This window comes from Pituophis catenifer, unplaced genomic scaffold (assembly GCF_029215685.1).
Source record: "Pituophis catenifer annectens isolate HBS135680 unplaced genomic scaffold, rPitCat1.0.hap2 SCAF_10, whole genome shotgun sequence".
NCBI lineage: Eukaryota > Metazoa > Chordata > Lepidosauria > Squamata > Colubridae > Pituophis > Pituophis catenifer.
This window is the reverse complement of record NW_027256890.1, coordinates 12,766,550-12,786,454: the sequence shown is the minus strand read 5'-3', so window position 1 is coordinate 12,786,454 and position 19,905 is coordinate 12,766,550. Positions and strand designations below refer to the sequence as shown.

At 46.7% G+C, this 19,905-nt stretch overlaps 1 protein-coding gene across 1 annotated transcript in view; it reads right to left on the bottom strand.

Annotated features, from left to right (window-relative positions):
• CIT (citron rho-interacting serine/threonine kinase) overlaps positions 1-19,905 on the bottom strand; it is a 108,520-nt gene that overhangs the window by 9,083 nt on the left and 79,532 nt on the right. Inside the window, 11 exon segments of the mRNA XM_070950566.1 lie at positions 683-818; positions 2,024-2,104; positions 4,690-4,859; positions 7,156-7,260; positions 9,329-9,420; positions 9,632-9,812; positions 12,417-12,554; positions 16,320-16,486; positions 17,464-17,621; positions 19,214-19,321; positions 19,469-19,609. Of these exon segments, the coding sequence (XP_070806667.1) occupies positions 683-818; positions 2,024-2,104; positions 4,690-4,859; positions 7,156-7,260; positions 9,329-9,420; positions 9,632-9,812; positions 12,417-12,554; positions 16,320-16,486; positions 17,464-17,621; positions 19,214-19,321; positions 19,469-19,609 (1,477 nt within the window).

The window sequence follows — 19,905 nt, the reverse complement described above, 5'->3', positions numbered from 1 at the left end:
TAAGGAAATAGGAAAGATGAGAAGGATAATTAGGTGGTTTGACATCCTAGAGCAGGGCTGTCAAAATCCTGGCCCGTGGGCCGGATGCGTTACGCACTGGCCACGCCCGGTTTAGCGAAGGGGGGAAAAGTCCCGATATGTCACGTGCCGCTGCCATGACTTTGACGCCCCTGTCCTAGAGCGTAGACAGTGTTGTGGGAATTAGTTGTTTAGCAGAGGGATGGCATGGTGGAAAAACTGTCTTTGTGTCTGGTTGTTTTGGCATGCCTAGACTAGAGCACAAACAGCAGAAAAGGGAGGTTGGACTTAATTCCTTCGTGGCTACGTAGGGATTCTACGCTGATCCCTCTTTTCACTCCACCCTAGATTCTGCCATTCCTTCCTCTATACACAGAGGACGGCTTCGAATCCTCCGAGGGCAACAAAACACACACCTATGAAATAACAGCCTGGAAATGCAGGAGAGCCAACAGACATGAGTCCCAGGAGCCAGCTTGTTTTCAAAAGCAAGTTTCTAGCCCTCATGGTTCAGAGAGATCTGAAAGCAGGTGCATAGATTCAAAAGCTCTCGCGGGTTGACCCTGATTTCAAGCAGCAAGAGGGGGGGGCGCACGCACGAGCAGAGAGATATTTTTTGCAAATCTTGCGCTGAAAGCAAAGGCATCCTTCTCGACTTCCTTACCTGCAATCATGAGCAGTTTCTCCAGATCCTTGATGAGGTGGATTTGAAAGACAGCACCAATCCCGGGGACGTGCGTTAAGGAATTCTTTAGCACGTTCAGGGCGTAAAGTCCTTCCTCGGCGCCCACCAGGACTACCTGTCCCAACAGGATTGACACATCCATGCATCAATCAAAGGCATAGAAAAGAGGCTAAAAGGTCAACGCAAAACGTTTTGACCCAACAAGGAAATCGGACTATTTTGACAAAGGCTACAGGTACCTTGACTTACAGTACAGCCATCCGTTTAGTGACCTAAGTTACAACGGCACTGAAAAAAGTCACTGACGACCATTTTTCACACTTATGACCGTGGCAGCGTCCCCATGGTCACGTGATCCAAATTCGGATGCATGACAACCGACTCATATTTATGACGGTTGCAGCGTCCCCGGAGGTCGCGTGATCCCCGGCGAGCAAAGTCGACGGGGAAGCCAGATTCATTCAACAACCGTGTTACTAATTTAACAACGGCAGGGATTCGCTCGACAAAGGCGGGCAAGCAAAGTCATAAAAACGGGTCAAAACACACGAAACAAATGTCTCGCTTAACAGAAATTTTCGGCTCCATTGTAGTCGCGACTTGAGGACTCTGTACTTAAAATCAGAGTCCATTTTAACGTTAAGTATTTATTGTTTTGATATTTTTCTTGTTATCTTTAGTTGCTTGGAAATCTCCTAGCAATAGCACTTAGACTTATAGACAGCTTCACGGTGCTTTTACAGTCCTCTCTAAACGGTTTACAGAGTCGGCCTCTTGCCCCCAAACAATCTGGGTCCTCATTTTACCGACCTTGGCAGGACGGATAGAACCTTGAGCCTGGTGAGATTCGAACTGCCAAATTGCAGGCAGTCGGCACTCAGCAGAAGTAGCCTGCAGTACTGCATTCTAACCACTGCGCCACCGAAGCTCTTCTAGACTCGCCTGTTGGCCAGATGAGCAGCGGATAATTTTAATACCCTGTTTCCCCAAAAATACGACCCAACCAGAAAATAAATCCTAGCATGATTTTTCAGGATGCTCGTAATATAAGCCCTACCCCACAAAATAAGCCCCAGTTAAGATTGTCAGCGAGATGGATGCATTTAGTACCATATTTCCCCCAAAATAAGACCTAACCAGAAAATAAGCCCTAATGGGTCTTTTGGAGCGAAAATTAATATAAGATCCAGTCTTATTTTCGGGGAAACGCGGTACATAAATACATTTGCCAGTTATTCAAAACTTAAATGGTCTTCTCTGTTCAGGAGCCACAAAAGTTGCTGCAGGCGTTAAGGTGAGCTGAAGCCGGAGACCCCTTACCTGATCGCTGAAGGGTAAAGTGCAGTTGATATCCAAACGGTCTTCGCCTTCCAACTTCAGGAGAGAATTTCCAAGGAGTTTCTGTGCAGGAAGGGAGGAGGGGAAGAGGTAGATAAAAGAGATCACTTCAGAGACTGGCCATAATTGCAATAATAATTCTCGATTTACAATCGTAGCGACTGCCTGAAGTGATCACAGCACTGGAAAAGCGGTCCTGCAGCTTACAATAATAAAACACTAATCTCCACCTCTGTGGTGACAACAAATCAATCAGATAAGCCACTTGATGGGCTCCATCCTACTCTGGGTTCCCCAGGCCCGTTGGCAAATCCAGGTCTTCAGGATCTTGTGAAAGGATAGAATAGCAATATCACTTAGACTTATATACCGCTTCACAGTGTTTTCTAGCCCTCTCTAAGAGGTTTACAGAGTCAGCACCTTGCCCCCAACAATCTCATTTTACCGACCTCGGAAGGACGAGTCAACAACCTCGAGTTAGAATCGAACTGCCGACAGCTGGCAGTCAGCAGAAGTAGTTTGCAGTACTGTATTCTAACTACTGCGCCACCACGGCTCATAATAAAATAAATACATGTCTCTAGACATTATTGGAAAAATAGCTATGCAAAGGTAGCACTATAAAATAAGGATCTTCAGTTCTTTATAGGTTGTTTTGTCCTCGTTGTAGCGGCACAACCAGGGGTGAAATCCAGCAGGTTCTGACAGGTTCTGGCGAACCGGTAGCGGAAATTTTGAGCAGTTCGGAGAACCGGCAAATACCACCTCTGGCTGGCCCCAGAGTGGGGTGGGAATGGAGATTTTGCAATCTCCTTCCCCCAGGAGTGGGGCGGGAATGAGATTTTGCATTCTTCCCCTGCCACACCCACAAGCCACCCCACGCCCACCAAGCCACACCCACAGAACCGCTAATAAAAAAAATTGGATTTCACCACTGGCAAAACATTTTGCTACGGGACGAGTGGCGGCTGGATTTGAATCCTTAAGGAGATGGTTCGCGTAGACATATCGGTTCTCCCTAGGAATCTCTCTAATAGAGGGAGAACGTACATTGATCTGACGTCGACTTGCAGTGCAATAGGACATGTGGGATATCTTCAGCTTCCCCATTGCCACATGTACACACTCGCTTAGCTATGGGGGTGTTATCATACCTGCCCCGCAGGAGTGCCGAAGGGAGGATATTAAGTCTGGCTCTAAAAAAATAATAATGCTATTTTACTCTTAGAAAAAGCCAGGACTTTCCGATACCTTGCTGGTTCCCATACACTCCATTTAATCTGATTTCTGCTGCGTGGAGATATATCCTGTTACGTTCCAGCTGGAACTCCATGTCTCTTATTAGCCCAAGTTAATAAGCACCAACGATCTGTTGGAAATCTCCAGATGTACTTGGGAGGCCCTTTGGAAATCATTTCTGGTTTTTTTAGCGCTCGGAGAAGGGAACGTAAAAGCTACAGATAGTCAGTTAATTTTTTTTGATAAGCCTGTTCAGCAGTGAAGGCCCTACTAAGAAGCGGAAGGATTATATGCACTGCTGGGCTTCCAGAAGGTTTTCCAAGGGGATCCATTGCAGTTAATCAAAGTTGCTATAATTGCATTTCTTTAAAGCCTGCCCGAGCTCTTATTTGCGAGAAGTGCACTTAACGTGAATCCACGGAGCTTTTTCTGCACAAGGCATTCAGGAACAGGAAATGTTGACTGTATATTCTCCCAACCTCCTTTCTTTCTTTTTTTTTTTCTTTTCTTTTTTGGAGATTAAAGTCATTAGTGGGGAACTGAATCTAAGCCAATGATTTTGATTAAAAAATCGCTCTCGGCCGAGTGATCAAGGACCAGAGGGCTTTTGCAAAGAGAGAGTCCACTCCACAATTAAGAGCTTCACCTTATGAAGATTTTTTTCCCATGCAAAAGGATTTATCTGTTGTAAATACCCCTTCCAAGGCTTGGGAGAATCCAAGTTTACCCCACTCTCTTGGAAGTGGGGTGAGGGAAAGATGGGATAGGCGGCCATCTCTGCTTTGGCTGAGTCATCTTTTTTTTTTCTGTATTTCTTGAAAGGATTTCAACTGACCCCATCCCAAACATTTCCTTCCTTCCTTTTTTCTCCCTGTCTCCTTTCCCATCCCGCCTTCTTGCTTTATCTTTTGCCTTTCTTTCTCCCTCTCCCTCCTTTAATTTTCTGTCTTTCCCTTTCTCCTCTCCCGTTCTCTCTCCATTCTCCCTCTCCTTCCTCTCCCTCACTATTTTTTCTCTCCATTTGTTTCTCTCCTTTTCTCACTCCTTCCTTCTTTCCTTTCTCCCTCTCCCTCTTCTTTTCCCCATCCCTCCCTCTTCCTATTTTTCTCCCTCTCCCTTTTCTTTTTATTTTCTTTCTCTTTCTCTTCCCCTCCCTCCCTCCTTCTTTCTCCCCCTCCCCCTCCCTCCCTCTCTCTCTTTCTCTTTCCTATCCCCTTCTTCCTCCCTCTCCCTTTTTCTTTCTCTCTCCCTCTCTCCTTCCTCCCCCTTTTTTCTCTTTCCCTTTCTATCTTTATCTTTCTCCCTTTCTCCTTCCTTCCTTCCTTCCTTCCCTCCTTCCTTCCTCCCTGTTTCTCATCTCCCTCTCCTTCCCCTCCCTCCCTCCGTCTTTTCCCCTCCCTTCTACTTACGGCATCGGCTTCTGCCTTTTCTCTGGAAACTCTTCCTCCAGCCACCGTCGATTCCAGGGCATTCACCCAACGTTGCTTATCCGGAAAAGTGGGCGCCAGCAAATAGAGAGTCCGGCCAGGCCAACAGGTGGTGTGGGGATGAGATTCCAGCTTCAATATATATGGCACATCTAGGCGGTCGGCACGCAAAACACACAAGAGACAAACTGGATTAGGGCAGACCCAGCCTTCTTTCGCTGGCTCCTTTCTCTGCTTGTTAGAGCAGAAGCACACCAAACAAGAGGTTGAAAGGTTTCACCTTAAAAAGTTTAACCCGGGTAGGCAAACTTCAGCATTCACTGCCCCACCCAGGGTGCTAAGGACCCCACAATCCTCCTCCTCCTCCTCGCACTGATGATGTTACCTAGTTGGGTAATGACATTTCTCTCGAAGAAATGCACCAAGCTCAGAGAGCAGCAAAAACTGTTCAATCCTGATCTACAAATATTCTCTTCTGGGGAATGCATGGTGCCGAGTTTGGTTGTTTGCATGCAGACGTTGTTTGGGAGCAAACCCCCACCCTCCCTTACACTGATGATGTTACTTAGTTGGGTAATGAAACGTCTGCAAACAAGCTGTCAGGTTTCGATGCGATCTCAAAATAATATATTATATATAATATTACATATGTCAGTGGTGGGACGCTGACACAAGCTCAGAGAGCACCAAGGAGCCCACAGTCCTTCTCCTCCCTCTCCCTTCTAGCACTGATGATGTTACCTAGCTGGGTAATAAAACGTCTGCAAGAAAACAACCAAGATCAGAGAGCACCAAGGAAAACCCCCGGTTCAACTCCGAGCTACAAATACTCTGTTCTATTGATACCTTCCCCCCCTTGCTCTTTTATAGTCATGTGAATTACTGGGGTGTTTGAAATGGTTTTATAATCCCCAATGTCTTTCTTTCAGAATAGCAGAGTCGGAAGGGACCTTGGAGGTCTTCTAGTCTAACCCTCTGCTCAGGCAGGAGACCCTATGCCATTTCAGACAAATGGTTGTCCAATCTCTTCTTAAAAACTTCCACCTGCGACTTCTGGGGGCAAATCATTGTTCTAACAGTCAGGAAATGGCTCCTTAATTCTAGTTGGATCTCTCTTTGATAAAGGTTCCATCCATTAGCTCTTTTCTTGCCTTCAGGCGTAGAAGATAAGTTACCTAACTTATTGGGTTGGCAATCTATAAACCCTCAATATAGCTTTAAGACTGTATTGCTGTATTGCATCATGCTGTGTCCTGATTGGTTAGCTCTGTAGCCAATGTCCTTAAGAGGGAGCTAGAAACATGGTTGGTTTCTCTTTGCTGATCATTATTGCTCTTTGCTGATCATTATTGCTTTTGCTGATCATTATTGCTCTTTGCTGATAATTACTGCTCTTTGCTGATCGTTACTGCTCTTTGCTGTGTTTGCTACTGTTTGCAACTGTATGACTATGACGACTGGTAAGAAGACTTTGTTATTGGAATATCCCTGGACTATTGTTTTACCATCTACTGCTTTATCGGTGTATGACCTGGACTGTTTATTGGACTGTGCCTTATTACTATTTCCTAACAAGTAAACACAACTCAGTGTATCTGTGTGTTGGCTGTGCTTATTCGCAACTGTTCTCAGTCGCTTTCATGTGCACACCCTTGCTACTCTAGGGTTGCTCTGTGAATTCCTTAACAAGGTGCTTTTGACCAGGTGCTTTTGACCCCCCCCTCTTCTCTGTGACAGCCCCTGAAATATTGGAAGACTGCTATCATGTCACCCCTAGTCCTTCTCTTCATACCCAGTTCCTGCAACTTTTCATCATGTTTTAGCCTCCACTCCACATCATGTTTCGCTGCTCTGCCAGCGAAAACGGGCTCCCGAGCTCTGTTTTCAGCTGCGACAGCCTCCTGCAGCCCCCCGGAACTCCGTTTTCACTGGCAGAGGCACCGCAGGTCAATCCTTAACTGTTTCCAGGGTGGCCCCGCGGGCCACATCTAAGCACCCTTGCGGGCCAGATCCGGCCCACTGATCTGTTCTAAAGTCTCAACATCTTTTGGTCACGGATCTTCCCTCTCTCCATCAAGATCATCATCACCTTCGTTTAACGACCCCATAATCCCTTGCGGGGTGGAGTCTGGGCACCTGAATGGAGCTAGCAGAGTGGTTACTGGCCGGATGCCCTTCTTGTTGCCGGTGCGGAGGTTTTGTTCAGCAGAAGTATTCTCACGGTGCCCAGACAAGAGAAATATCTGCCTCTACCTAGGATTGAACTCACAGCCTCCTGATGGTGAGGCGAGAGCTCCGCCTCTAGGCCGCGGCACCACTCCCTCTCTCTCCATCAAGATCCTCCTCTCTTACTCTCTACAACTTTTCAGAGCGTCCTTGAAAAGGGGAGCACCGTCTTCCTGTCCTCAAGGCAGCTTCCGCAGCCCTGGATTTTCCATCCAGCCTCACCTGTCTTGGCTGTATTTAGAAGCTCGGTCGCTCCCACGGCCCCGTGGACGGTAACGTCTCCATCTGGAAGGCACAATTCAAACTCTTCCACGGGCCGTTGTCCAGCTTTGGAAAATGATAAAAAGGGGAGAAATGAAAGGGCAAAGGAAGCGTAATGAGGAGAGGGTCTTCACCCATTAAAGGCTTCAATCTTCAGGTTGCTGGGAAAAACGGGGAGGGCGGCAGCTTAAAACTCAGGCGTGGCATCGCCGCAGGAAAAGAGCCGGCCGATGGTTTAGTAAAGGAAATTAGCAACAGCAGCAAAGCATCCCTGAAAGGCAAGCTAGCTTGAAATGGCCCAAATGGCAGGTGGTCCTTGACTTACGACTGCAACCGAGCCCAATATTTGAGAAATCGGTTACGTGAGTTTCGCTCCATTTTGTGACCTTATTTTTCCTGGCCACATTTGTTACGTGAATCGCAGCAGCTGTTAAGCAAGTAACATGGTTGTTAAGTGAACCTGGCTTCCCTTTTGACTCGGCTTGTCAGCAGGTCGCAAAATGGAATCATGTGACTTTGGGTAAGGTAAAGGTAAAGGTTCCCCTCGCATATATGTGCTAGTCGTTCCCGACTCTAGGGGGCCAGTGCTCATCTCCGTTTCAAAGCTGAAGAGCCAGCGCTGTCCGAAGATTGTCTCCGGGGTCATGCGGCCGGCATGACTCAACGTCAAAGGCGCACGGAACGCTGTTCCCTTCCCACCAAAGTGGTCCCTATTTTTCTACTTGCATTTTTTTTTACGTGCTTTCAAACTGTTAGGTTGGCAGAAGCTGAGACAAGTCACGGGAGCTCACCCTGTTATGCGGCGCTAGGGATTCGAACCGCTGAACTGCCGACCTTTCAATCGACAAGTTCAGCATCTTAGCCGCTGAGCCACCGCGTCCCTTCACTTTGAGTAGAATAGGACAAGTCAACTCCGCGTGGCCAACCTGCTGCACGGGACAATTCAACAGTTCAACTGAATTCTTTTAAAAGAGTTTAAAAGATATTGAACATTTTGGCCGCTCCCATTTCATTCTGTCCCTCCTTTCGCATCCTTTAATTATTGAATTCCACTATTTCTTGGATATTATTGTAACTTTTGTCCTGTGGTGTGTTGGCCATGGCGAATTGTCCCGCTTACAGTTGTAAGTCAAGGAACTTAGTTGTATTTCATCCACGCTCTGCCTTTTGGATGCAACAAAAACCAGCACTTATGGCATTCCAGAATGCCCCCACCCCCCCCAAGATGAATGAATTAAAATTGAGAAAGTAGACAGTGTACCCCTTGTTGACTGTGTGCAAATTAAAGCAAAATACTGCAGATAATAAAGCAAAATAGCAAAATAGTACAAAATAAAAACGGATCCCCTCTTCCTCCCCCCTGTGCATCCTGCTCCCCCCATCTCTTAATCATATTGCTATGTTTTCATTGTGAATTTTTATTTATTTTATCCCACTGTTTTATTCTCGTTAAATTTACATTTTTTTAAAATAACTTGAGGCTATTTTTTCCTTGAGGTTTGTTTTTTTTCCAAGAAATCTAGGTTTCGATTGTTGTAAATAAAACACAACTGAACTGAGTTCATTGGGTGGCAAAGGAATTCAGGAAATAACTAATAATTGAATGACCCCCCCCCCCCAGGTGAAAGCATTTTGAAGAGCAACATTCTACACTGTTATAGGGGGAAAGCTTGTTCGTTTAAAGGGGCCCCCCAAAAAACATAACCATAACCAAAGGGATTGAAGTAGTCTCTTTTCTAACCAACCAACTTGATTAAGTGTCGCAAACTTTCGTGAGTTGCAGTTCAGAGCTGGCATTCAGCCGGTTCAGGCAAATCGATAGTGACAACCTGCGGGTGGGCCTGCCTATATCCCATCCTATATCGCTGTGTTTTTGACACTGCATGCATATACAGACGGCGCACGCGAGCGAGCGAAGCGTGCTCACATTTCCGGTGCTGGGCCAACCAGTTGCTACCGTACATAAAACCCACTTATGCTGCAGTTGGTTCACTGGAAAAGACGCTACGGGAATCCTTTTTGAACCTTATAGTAGAAAACGGTTTCCCCGCTTCCCCAAAGTAAGAGGTGGATGGATGGTTGCGTCAGGGAAAACAGGGAAGCTCAGGATGGAGGGAGAAAATATAGATATTACCTTCTCTCGTTTCCGTGTCGTAAACGAGGACTTTAGTTCCTTCTAGAACGACGTACTTCCTATCCCAGCCTTGCTGGCCGCGTTTATTATTTCTGAAAACAGAGACGGGACAAGTCTCGGTTAGAAGTTTCGCGCCAAGATTCCGGGTCGAGCTGGAAGTTGGGACGATGCTATGAGAAAAGAAAAAGTCAGCGAGAGAAAACGGTCCTCCGCGGCTTCAGCCATGGCCTCCAAGAGCTGCTCTTCCTTCAGCAGCCTTCAAAGCTGGGCTGGCCTGTTCAGCGCAGAGACTCACGTTTATACCTGGGCACCTTCATCCATCCTTCCATCCGTAAAGCGCTGCCGGGTTCTTTTAGCTGCATTCCTGGGGAATTCAATTTATCCCGGCAGAAGACTTCAGAGAAGTGGGCAGCGTACTCAGCCGGCAAGCCACAAGTGGCCGGCAAGCAGGCGGAACATTTGGGATGGCACATCATCTGGCATTCTTAAAAAGAAAAAAAAAAGAGGAAAAAAAAAAAGGGTGGGGTGGGGGAGAAGGAAGATTAACAGATTAATAATAATAGACTTTATTATTTCACCAGGCGGGCCTGGCCTAATTTTCTCCCTCTTTCATAAAAGATTTTCAATTTTTAAATATCTTTTAGTATTTTATACATTCAATTTTAAAATTGGTTTTAAACAGTTTGGGGTTTTAAATTTGTCGGAGCCAAAATTATTTAATTTGATTTTATTCTACTTTTAAATTTTGTATGGATGTATTTTATTGTCTGGCTGTGCACCGCCCTGAGTCCTTCGGGAGTAGGGCGGTATAGAAATCGAAGTAATAATAATAATAATAATAATAATAATAATAATAATAATAATAATAATAATAACAACAACAACAACAACAACAACAGAGTTGGAAGGGACCCTGTAGGTCATCTAGTCCAACCCCCCCTCCCAAGCAGGAGACCGTGATGGCGAACCTATGGCACCTGTGCCCAAAGTGGCATGTGAAACCATGTCTCCTGGCATCCGAGGCCTTGCCTGTTTGTCTTCCGGGTTTCTGGCATGCATGCGCACACAACGATCAGATGTCCTGAAGCGCAGCAGTGCCGAAAAAACAGTGTGCGCGTGCTCGCCGGCAAGCTGATTGTTGGGTTTTCATGCGCGCCAGAACCCGGAAGTTTGGGCTTTTCCGGAGCGCAATATTGACGAGGGCGCGCGCACACGTGTGCGACGTTTTCCATGCGACCATTTTCGGCACTCCGGTGCCAAAAAGGTTCGCCATCACTGCCCTAAACCAGTTCTGACAGAGGGCAGTCCAGTCTCTTCTTGAAAGCCTCCAGGGATGAAGCTCCCACAACTTCCGAAGGCAACTTCCGTTCCATGGGTTGATTGTTCTGTCGGAAAATTCCTCCTTATTTCTACATAGAAATATGTAGAAATATAGAAACAGGGAGAAATATAGAAACAAATATAGGAGCCTTGGTAGTACAGTGGTCTAAAGCACCCTGTTATTAAGACCAGCTGCCTGCAATTACTGCAGGTTCGAATCTCGCCAGGCTCAAGGTTGACTCAGCCTTCCATCCTTTCTAAGGTAGGTAAATTGAGGACCCAGTTGTGGGGGCAATAAGCTGACTTTGTATAAATATACAAAAGGATGAAGGCTATTGCTTAACACATTGTAAGCCGCCCTGAGTCTCCGGAGAACGGCAGCATATAAATCAAAATTAATATATATATATATATATATATATATATATGTATGTATGTATGTATGTATGTATGTATGTATGTATGTATATATATATATATATATATATGTATATATATATTATATGTTGAATCTCTCCTTGTTCAGTTTCCATCCATTGTTCCTTGTCTGGCCTTCAGGTGCTTTGGAGAATAGCTTGACCCCCTTCCTCCTCTCTGGGGCAGCTCCTCAAATATTGGAAGATGCTATCCTGTCTCCCCTGGTCCTTCTCTTCACTAGACTAGCCATGCCCAGTTCCTGCAACCGTTCATCGAATGTTTTAGCCTCCGGTCCCCTCATCCTCTTTGTTGCTCTTCTCTGCACTCTTTCTAGAGACTCAACATCTTTTTTATAGTGTGGTGGCCAAAACTGGATGCAGGATTCTTGCTGCCAAGAATGTATGTCTGATGATGGCTGTGTTGAACCCCAAAGCTATTTGGGGTTTAGCTTGCGTGGACTCAGCCATCATGGCTTAGCATAGGTGTCCAAACCTGGTTTCTGAACCATTCACCACATTGGTAAAATCTCAGTTCCAGTCTGATATCCGAATCCAACCTGCGTCTTTCTTATTCCGCAGGGAAAGATTGGCCTTCTTAGAAAATGTGAAGATCTCAAAAGAAACTTGGCTTTTTAAGAAAGCCAATCGAGGTTTAGGGAGAGTGCTTTGTTCAGCTCCATGTTGCTTGGCAACATAAAGGGAAAAACAGGATTTCGGAGAAATTGTGAAGCTCGAAACCACTATGACACATAGTGATTCTTCCAAGATGAGGTCTTTACCGTTTTGTGGGTGCATCTTATACACCGAAAGTAGCCCCACCCGCCCGGAAAATGGGACGCACCAAGGCGGCAATAAACTATGATAATCCCTGCAGCCTGAAACAGCTGATCTTTGGGAGGCCGATCCAACTGACAATCAGCTGCTTGTGCTAATCAAGTTGAAGCTGAAACCGGCTGTTTGCTGCAAGGAGGCAAATTTCTGGGAGAAAGAGGCGGAATTTTTTTTTCTTGTGCTAATCAGGCTGTGCTGAAAATGAAACTGAAACAGGCTGTTTACTGTTTGCTGCAAGGAGGCAAATTGCTGGGAGGCACAGGCAGATTTTTGTTTTCTTGTTTTCCTCCCCCAAAAAGGTAAGTGCATCTTATAGTCCGAAAAATACAGCAATACACATTTCAGATTCCCCGTACTTTTTAAAACTGGGCACCAAAACGATGTGGAAATATATGGGGCTTATTTTCAGGTCCATACGAAGCCTCCCACCCCTCCTCCTCCTAAGGACCTCTTTCCTGATAAAAGCATATCTCGATCACCTGCTCAGGTACCCCTCTTCAGCTTGCCCCCCGCCTGCTTACCAAGACACTTCGAAGCCTGGCGTCCAAAGTGCACCGTGTCTAAGCAAACAGCACATTTGGTAGCTCTCATGTTCAGTCCCACGTTGAAACGGTGAGGAATATTGTGATGCATGCGTTCTTTAAGGCGCCGATTAAACTCTATGGAAAAGAGCATGTTTCCATTAATTGGACAAAGGACCAACTCTCTAAGGTACATACAGATCAATGCTAAAACCTCCCTCCCTCCCTCCCTCCCTCCCTCCCTCCCTCTATTATCTATCAATTATCTACCTTGTTTCCCCCAAAATAAGACATCCCCTGATAATAAGGCTTTTGAGTGCATGGCAATAAGGCCAAGCACTTATTTAAGGGTTCAAAAAAATATAAGGCAGGGTCTTACTTTCGGGGAAACACAGTATCAATTATCTATCAATCTATCTATCAATCTATCTATCATCTATCCATCCATCCATCTATCTATCCTATCTATCAATTATCTATCTCTATCTATCTAATCTATCAATTATCTATGTATTATCTATCAATCTATTATCTATTTATCAATCTATTATCTATCTAATCTATCAATGTATTATCTATCAAATATCTATCTGTAAATATCTATCTAATCTATCAAATATCTATCTGTATTATCTATCAATCTATTATCTATTTATCTATCTATCAATTATCTATTATCTATCAATTAACTATGTATTATCTATCTATCTATCTATCTATCTATCTATCTATCTATCTATCTATCTATATCTATCTATCTATCAATTATCTATTATCTATCAATTAACTATGTATTATCTATCTATCTATCTATCTATCTATCTATCTATCTATCTATCTATCATCTATCTATCTATCTATCTATCATTATCTAGTCTATCATCTGTCATGCATTTATCCATCTATCTATCTATCTATCTATCTATCTATCTATCTATCTATTCTATCATCTGTCATGCATTTATCCATCTATCTATCCATTTTCACATTTATCTGTCTATCCGTCCATCTGTCCGTCTGTTCATCCATCCGCCCACCCACCCATCCATGTGGTGCTTGGGTTTTGAACTGCCCACCTTCCGGTCAAGAAGCCCAGCATCTTAACCGCTAGGCCACCACGTCCCTCCTGCCTAACACAAATAATTGAAATTTTATCCAAATTTTCTTTTCACGGTAAAATACCCATTTGTCGTCAAAACCAATTGATCGCTGAGGTCTGCCCTTGCTCTGGAAATAATGAGAAAAATCTACTTTGGGTAGCTCGGAAATGGTCTGTCACATTTTGGGGGCCACTTTTGAAAGCAGCTTTGTCTTTTCCTCCGAGACCGCCATGAGATCCTGAGAAAATACAGGGCTGCCTTAAAGAATCGCAGAAGGACTTATCCAGCCTGGCTTTCTAACAAGGCTTGGGAAAGCCAACCCAGGCAAAATCAGAAATTTGAGAAATAATTGGTAAATAATTGGTAATAATTGGTAATTAAAGGCGTTTATTGGGGTAAAAAAACCTTCTGTAAAGAACTAAGGAGGTGTATTTCAAGAGCAGCGGGACTCAAACAGTTCTGCTCTTTGGCAGCTGATGCAAAGTTTGGTGAGCGAGTTAGTTACTATAAGGATATTGTTCAAATTTGGGGAACTCTGGAATTAAACGTCGTAGACGTGCCAGTTAGTCATTTAACACCTCTACAAACGAAAATCGAGATAATTAGTGCTTACACCAAGCTCTGAGAGTTCTCAGAACTTCATATAATTATCTCAGTAATAGTTAACACTCCTGTAAAGTAAACCATCATTAGTTCCCAACAGAGCTTTCAGAAAACAATACAATGAAGTCGTAACTTGGGGGGGGGGACGACGGACTGAAAACTGGGGAGGGCTCTCCCGTTCACACTCCTGGGGCAGAACTGGACAAAAAGTTCTTGGTCACATGACCGAATCACATGGACAGATAGGGGAGTCAAAGACAAGCCGTCGTTGGGACATTTAGGACAGGACGACACCCAAACCCTACAAGGAAAGACGGAGAAATCACACAGAGAAAAAAGATAAATCGTTGATGGCGCAGGGATTCTCGTCCACTCGCGTGCGGATCTGAATACTATGTGGCTTTTGGAGATCAAGCATTATGAGCATCAGTGGCAACTGGTAGTGGCGACCTGAGGGTGGGCCGGCTGACCCACCCCGGCGCTATGCCGTCCTGTTTAGCCACGTTTTCTAAGCCGCGTTCCTGCGTACAAGCCGCGCATGTGAGTGGGAAGGTCACACGTGCTCACATTTTTGGTACACGGCGGACCGGTGGTAAAATTATGTGAAATCCAACTCTGGATGGCATAGTGGTTTGAGTGAAGTACTGCAGGCTACTTCTGCTGACTGCCGGCTGCCTTCAATTTGGCAGTTCGAATCTCACCAGGCTCAAGATTGACTCAGCCTTCGTCCTTCCGAGGTCGGTAAAATGAGGACCCGATTGTTGGGGGCGAGAGGCCGACTCTGTAAAACCGCTTAGAGAGGGCTGGAAAGCACTATGAAGCGGTATATAAGTCTAAGCACTATTGCTTGGAATCCATGGAAGAGAGGGGAGCTGATGTCCTTGGATCCTTGCTGGAACGAGTTGGAATTCGGATCTTAATTGGGCTTTGAAGTTGTTTTAGCTCTGCTGATGTTCCTAGTTTTCTCTCAACTCCCTTTTTCAAGCAACCAACCGATTGCCACCTCCTAAACTACAGTTTGTTTATACTATAGGCCTGGAGAGTCCAACCTTGGCAGCTTTAAGACTTGTGGACTTCACCTCCCAGAATTCCCCAGCCAGCCGTGCCTTCTCGAAAACCCTTTCCAGCTTCTCTGAATCCTCTTGAAAGCAACGTTGTGGATATGACGGTCCTTCACTAACTATTCCTAACCGTGAAGGTTGATGGCGGCTGTCCAACCTTGCAGGCAGCTTTAAGACTGGTGGACTTCAACTCCCACAATTCCCCAGGCCGGATGGGGGCAATTGCATCCAACTGCATCGCCAGGTGCTCCCACCCACTTCAAGGACACCCGAGCAGATGTCACAGCGTGGCTGGCTGGCTCCCATAGCAAAATGAACAGAACTGATTGGTGGACGTAACGGACTGTGGGCGGCCCTTGGGGGAAAGGGAGAATTAACTATGCTTGCTTTTGCGCGGGGAATCCCAGAACTGGCTTTGCTTCTTCTGTGCCAATGTGGATTTTATTGGGTAAAGTTTTATACACTCTTGGTAAAATAATATCCCCGGAGTTTCTTTTTCTGGTTCGCCAACTGGACAGCTGACATTAAACCAGCTCGGAATAAACCCGGGTTTATGTGGCAAATGACTTGTATTTATGACGGTTCAAGTGTCCCAAAGTCACGCGATCCGCTTTTGTGACCTTCTGAGAAGCAAAATCAAGAGGGAAGCCAGGTTCACTTCACAATTGTCTTACTAACAACTATGGCAAGAAAGGTCCTAAAAACGGGGCAAAACTCACTTAAACAACTGTCTCGTCTCGTAACGAAAATCTGGAGCTCCATTGAGGCAGTAAGTCGAGGGCTACCTGTATTCTGGTTTTATATCTAGGAACTTTACGATTAGCCTGGCTTTTGGCTGGTTGCTGAACCAGGGGTCTGTAACCTTGGTGACTTTACGACTTTGTGGACTTCAACTCCCAGAATTCCTCAGCCGGCTGAGGAATTCTGGGAGTTGAAGTCCACAAAGTCGTAAAGTCGCCAAGGTTACAGACCCTTGTGCTAAACAGTCCGTGTTTTGCCCGACCTGCTGACCACGCTTCGATCCCAGCTCGGCACTATTAGGAAGCCGGGGCACCATATTCAGTCGGAGGGGGTCACCGGTTTATCTGGTCCAGAAACCCCTCCAGAAGCCAACACCCACCCACCTCCCCAAGCCTTACCCTCTGGCGTGGAGGCCTCCTTTCTGCGGCTGGAGGGAGGTGCCAACAGGCTGATGGGCGTGGGCTGGTGTTCTGGTGACCGAACTATGGCAGACATGATGATCTGCTGCCTGGCCGTGGCAGGCGTGGATGGGTGAGGGTGATCTGTAATTTTCCTATGGGCAGCTACAGACACACACAAATAGTTAGTTAACTCCTCCTCCGAGAGGGACAAAGAAGAAAAAGAAGAAGAAGGAGAAGGAGAAGGAGAAGGAGAAGGAGAAGGAGAAGAGGAAGTGGAAGAGGAAGAAGGAGAGGAAGAGGAAGAAGGAGAGGAAGAGGAAGAGGAAGGAGAAGGAGAAGAGAGGAGGAGGAAGGATGAGGAGTAGGAGGAGGAGGAGGAGGAGGAGGAGGAGAAGGAGAAGGAGAAGGAGAAGGAGGAGAAGGAGAAGGAGAAGGAGAAGGAAAAGGAGAAGGAGAAGGAGGAGAAGGAGAAGAAGAAGGAGGAGAAGAAGAAGAAGGAGGAGGAGGAGAAGGAGAAGGAGAAGGAGAAGGAGAAGGAGAAGGAGAAGGAGAAGGAGAAGGAGAAGGAGGAGAAGGAGAAGGAGAAGGAGAAGGAGAAGGAGAAGAAGAAGAAGAGGAAGGAGAAGGAGGAGGGAGGAGGTGGAGAAGGAGGAGAAGAAGGAGAAGGAGAAGAAGAAGGAGGAGAAGAGAAGAAGGAGGAGGGAGGAGAAGGAGAAGGAGAAGGAGGGAGAAGGAGAGGAGAAGGAGAAGGGAGAAGGAGAAGAAGAAGAAGAAGAAGAAGAAGAAGAAGAAGAAGAAGAAGAAGAAGAAGAAGAAGAAGAAGAAGAAGAAGAAGAAGAAGAAGAAGAAGAAGAAGAAACAACAACAGCAGTAGCAGCCGCCGTGGTTCTACGGAACCGTAAGACCGACAGCCTGCAGCCTTGCTTTCTTTTATTTAAAAGTTTTGGATGGGTAAACAGTCAACGACGGGGGCGGCAGGGAAAGTGGGAAGAGAGAGAGAGAGAGAGAGAGAGAAACAAAAGACGTCAAGGACGAGACGGAGTGGGGGTGGGTGGGGCTGCTCGGGACTGCGAAGGAAAACCAAAAAGACCCCTCCTCTTGCTCGATGCGACTTTTTCAAGCGTTTTTTTCCCCCTACCCTTCCTCCCGAGCCGATCGGAGTTCGATGCGGGTTTTCTGCAGGGCTTCCTCCAGCTCCGCCGAGCGGGCTTTCTCCTTCTCCAGAGCCACCTTCAGCTTGTACTGCAGAGGAACCTGTGTGGGCAAAGAAGGGTCCTCTTTCCGTCGACTAAACAGGCCCTAGCAACAGAAACACACAGACAGCTCCTAACTCCTGGTCAGTGATGGTTGCCTCCTGGGGGGGGGGGAAGGGAAAGCTCGCTAACTGCAGACCAGAGGGTCTGAGGGCCTCCTCTTCCTCCTCCTCCTCCCGTCCACCTTCTCCCCCTCCTCCTTTCCTCCACTTCTCCCCTCTTTCTCCTCCCCTCCCCTCTTCCTTCTCCCCTCCCCTCTTTCTCCTCCCTTTTTCCTTCTCCCCTCCTCCTCCTCTCCCTCCCTTCTTCCTTCTCTCCTCCCCTCCCCTTTCTCCTCCCTCTCCTCTCCTCTCCCTTCTTCCCTCCTCCTTTCTTCCACTTCTCCCCTCTTTCTCCTCCCCTCCCCTCTTCCTCCTCCCTTTTTTCTCTTCCTCCTGTCCTTTTCCTTCTCTCCTCCTCCTCCTCCTTTCCTCCCTTCTCTCCTCCTCTTCCTTCCCTCCTCCCCTCTTCCTTCTTCCCTCCTCCCTTCTTCCACTTCTCCCCTCTTTCTCCTCCCCTCCACCCTCTTCCTCCTCCCTCCTCCTCCCTCCTCTCCTCCCCTCTTCCTTCTCCTTTCCTCCCTTCTCTCCTCCCCTCCTCCTTCTTCCCTCCTCTTCCTCCACTTCTCCCCTTTCTCCTCCCCTCCTCCTCTCCTCCCCTCTTCCTCCTTCTCCTCTCCTCCTCTCTCCTGTCCTTTTCCTTCTCTCATCCTTTCCTCCCTTCTTCTCTCCTCCTCTTCCTTCTCTCCTCCCCTCTTCCTTCTTCCCTCCTCCCTTCTTTCTCCTCCCCTCTTCCTCCTTCTCCTTTCCTCCTCTCTCCTCCCCTCTTCCTTCTCTCTTCCCCTCTTCCTTCTCCCCTCCTTCTCCTCCCCCAATTGCCTGGTCAAGCATTTTAAAGATAATTTCTCTCCCCAGCTTGGCCCGTCTCACAGAGATCATCACCCAGGCTCACAAGAAGAGGAAACCGGACAGCCACTTGCCCGGATTAGTACAGTTAGTCCTCAATTTATAACCGCGATTGAGCCCAACCTTTCCGCTGCTAAGCGAGACGGCTGTTAAGTAACTGTTGCCCCCATTTTAGGACCTTTCTAGCTGCAGTTTGCTAAGTGAATCACTGCAGTCGTTCAATGAGTAACCTGGTCGTTAAGCAAATCTGGGCTGCCCCATCGACTTCGCTTGTCAGAAGGTCGCAAAAGCGGATCACGCAGCCCCCCTCCCCTCCCCCGGGGGACACGGCGACCGTCAAAAATACGAGTCCGTTGCCAAGCATCTCAATTTTGATCACGTTACTCTAGGGATGCTGCAACGGTCGTTAAGTGTGAAAAACGGTCATAGGTCACTTTTCCCAGTGGCGCTGTAACTCTGAATGGCCTCTAAGCGACCGGTTGTTAAGTCAAGGACCGCTTGTACACAAGGCAACTACAGAGGCCGGGGTCCAAAGACAAACTTAAGGAGCCTTTGGGGGGGGGGGAAATCCAGTGGGATTTGGGGGCCATCTGGAAGCCCCCTTCATTCCCCCAGCCTTAGCATTTCGGACAGCGAGCTGCTGCCTCCTGCCTGCTGGTTAATTTTTTTTTTTGCGTTCATATATTTTCCACACCTTTTTCTTCTTGGCCGGCTGATCCATCTTCGCTTGGAGGAAATCTATAAGCTTGGTTTGCTGGGAAATAGTGCCTTCCATTTTCACTTTCTCGTGGGAGTACAGGACCTTTGCGACACGAAAAAGGGGAGAAAAGAAAAAAAAAACCAGGAATCACCACACGGGTGCCCAAAACAAACCCGAGCCGAAACGTTAAAAAGTGAAATCCGTATAAAATTATTCTCGGGGGCCTGCGCGATGCTTTCTTCTCTTTACCTGAATATTTTCCAGCTGGTATTCCAAGTCGCTCCTTTCGGTCTTCAAAAGATCGGCCCGGTCCAAAGCCTCTTGGAGGCCTTGCGTCAGACGGAAGATGTGGTTTTTCTGCAAATCCATTTGCTGCTGCAGCTTGGCTTGCTGGGAAGGAGACAAAAACCCAGGACGGCTATGATAAAATAGTATTCGGAGGGAGGGAGGGAGGGAGGGAGGATTAAGAGAAAGACAGAAAGGAAAAGGATTGAAAGAGAGATGATAAAACTGGGAGGGAGGGAGGGAGGAGATGAGATAGGGAAAAAGAGAAGGAAGGAAAGTCTGGAGTTGAGGGAGAGAGGGAGGGAGGGAGGGAGGGAGGAAGACAGAAAGGAGAAGGATTAAAAGAGAGATTATAAGGGAGGGAGGGAGGGAGGAAGGAGATGAGATAGGGAAAAAGAAGG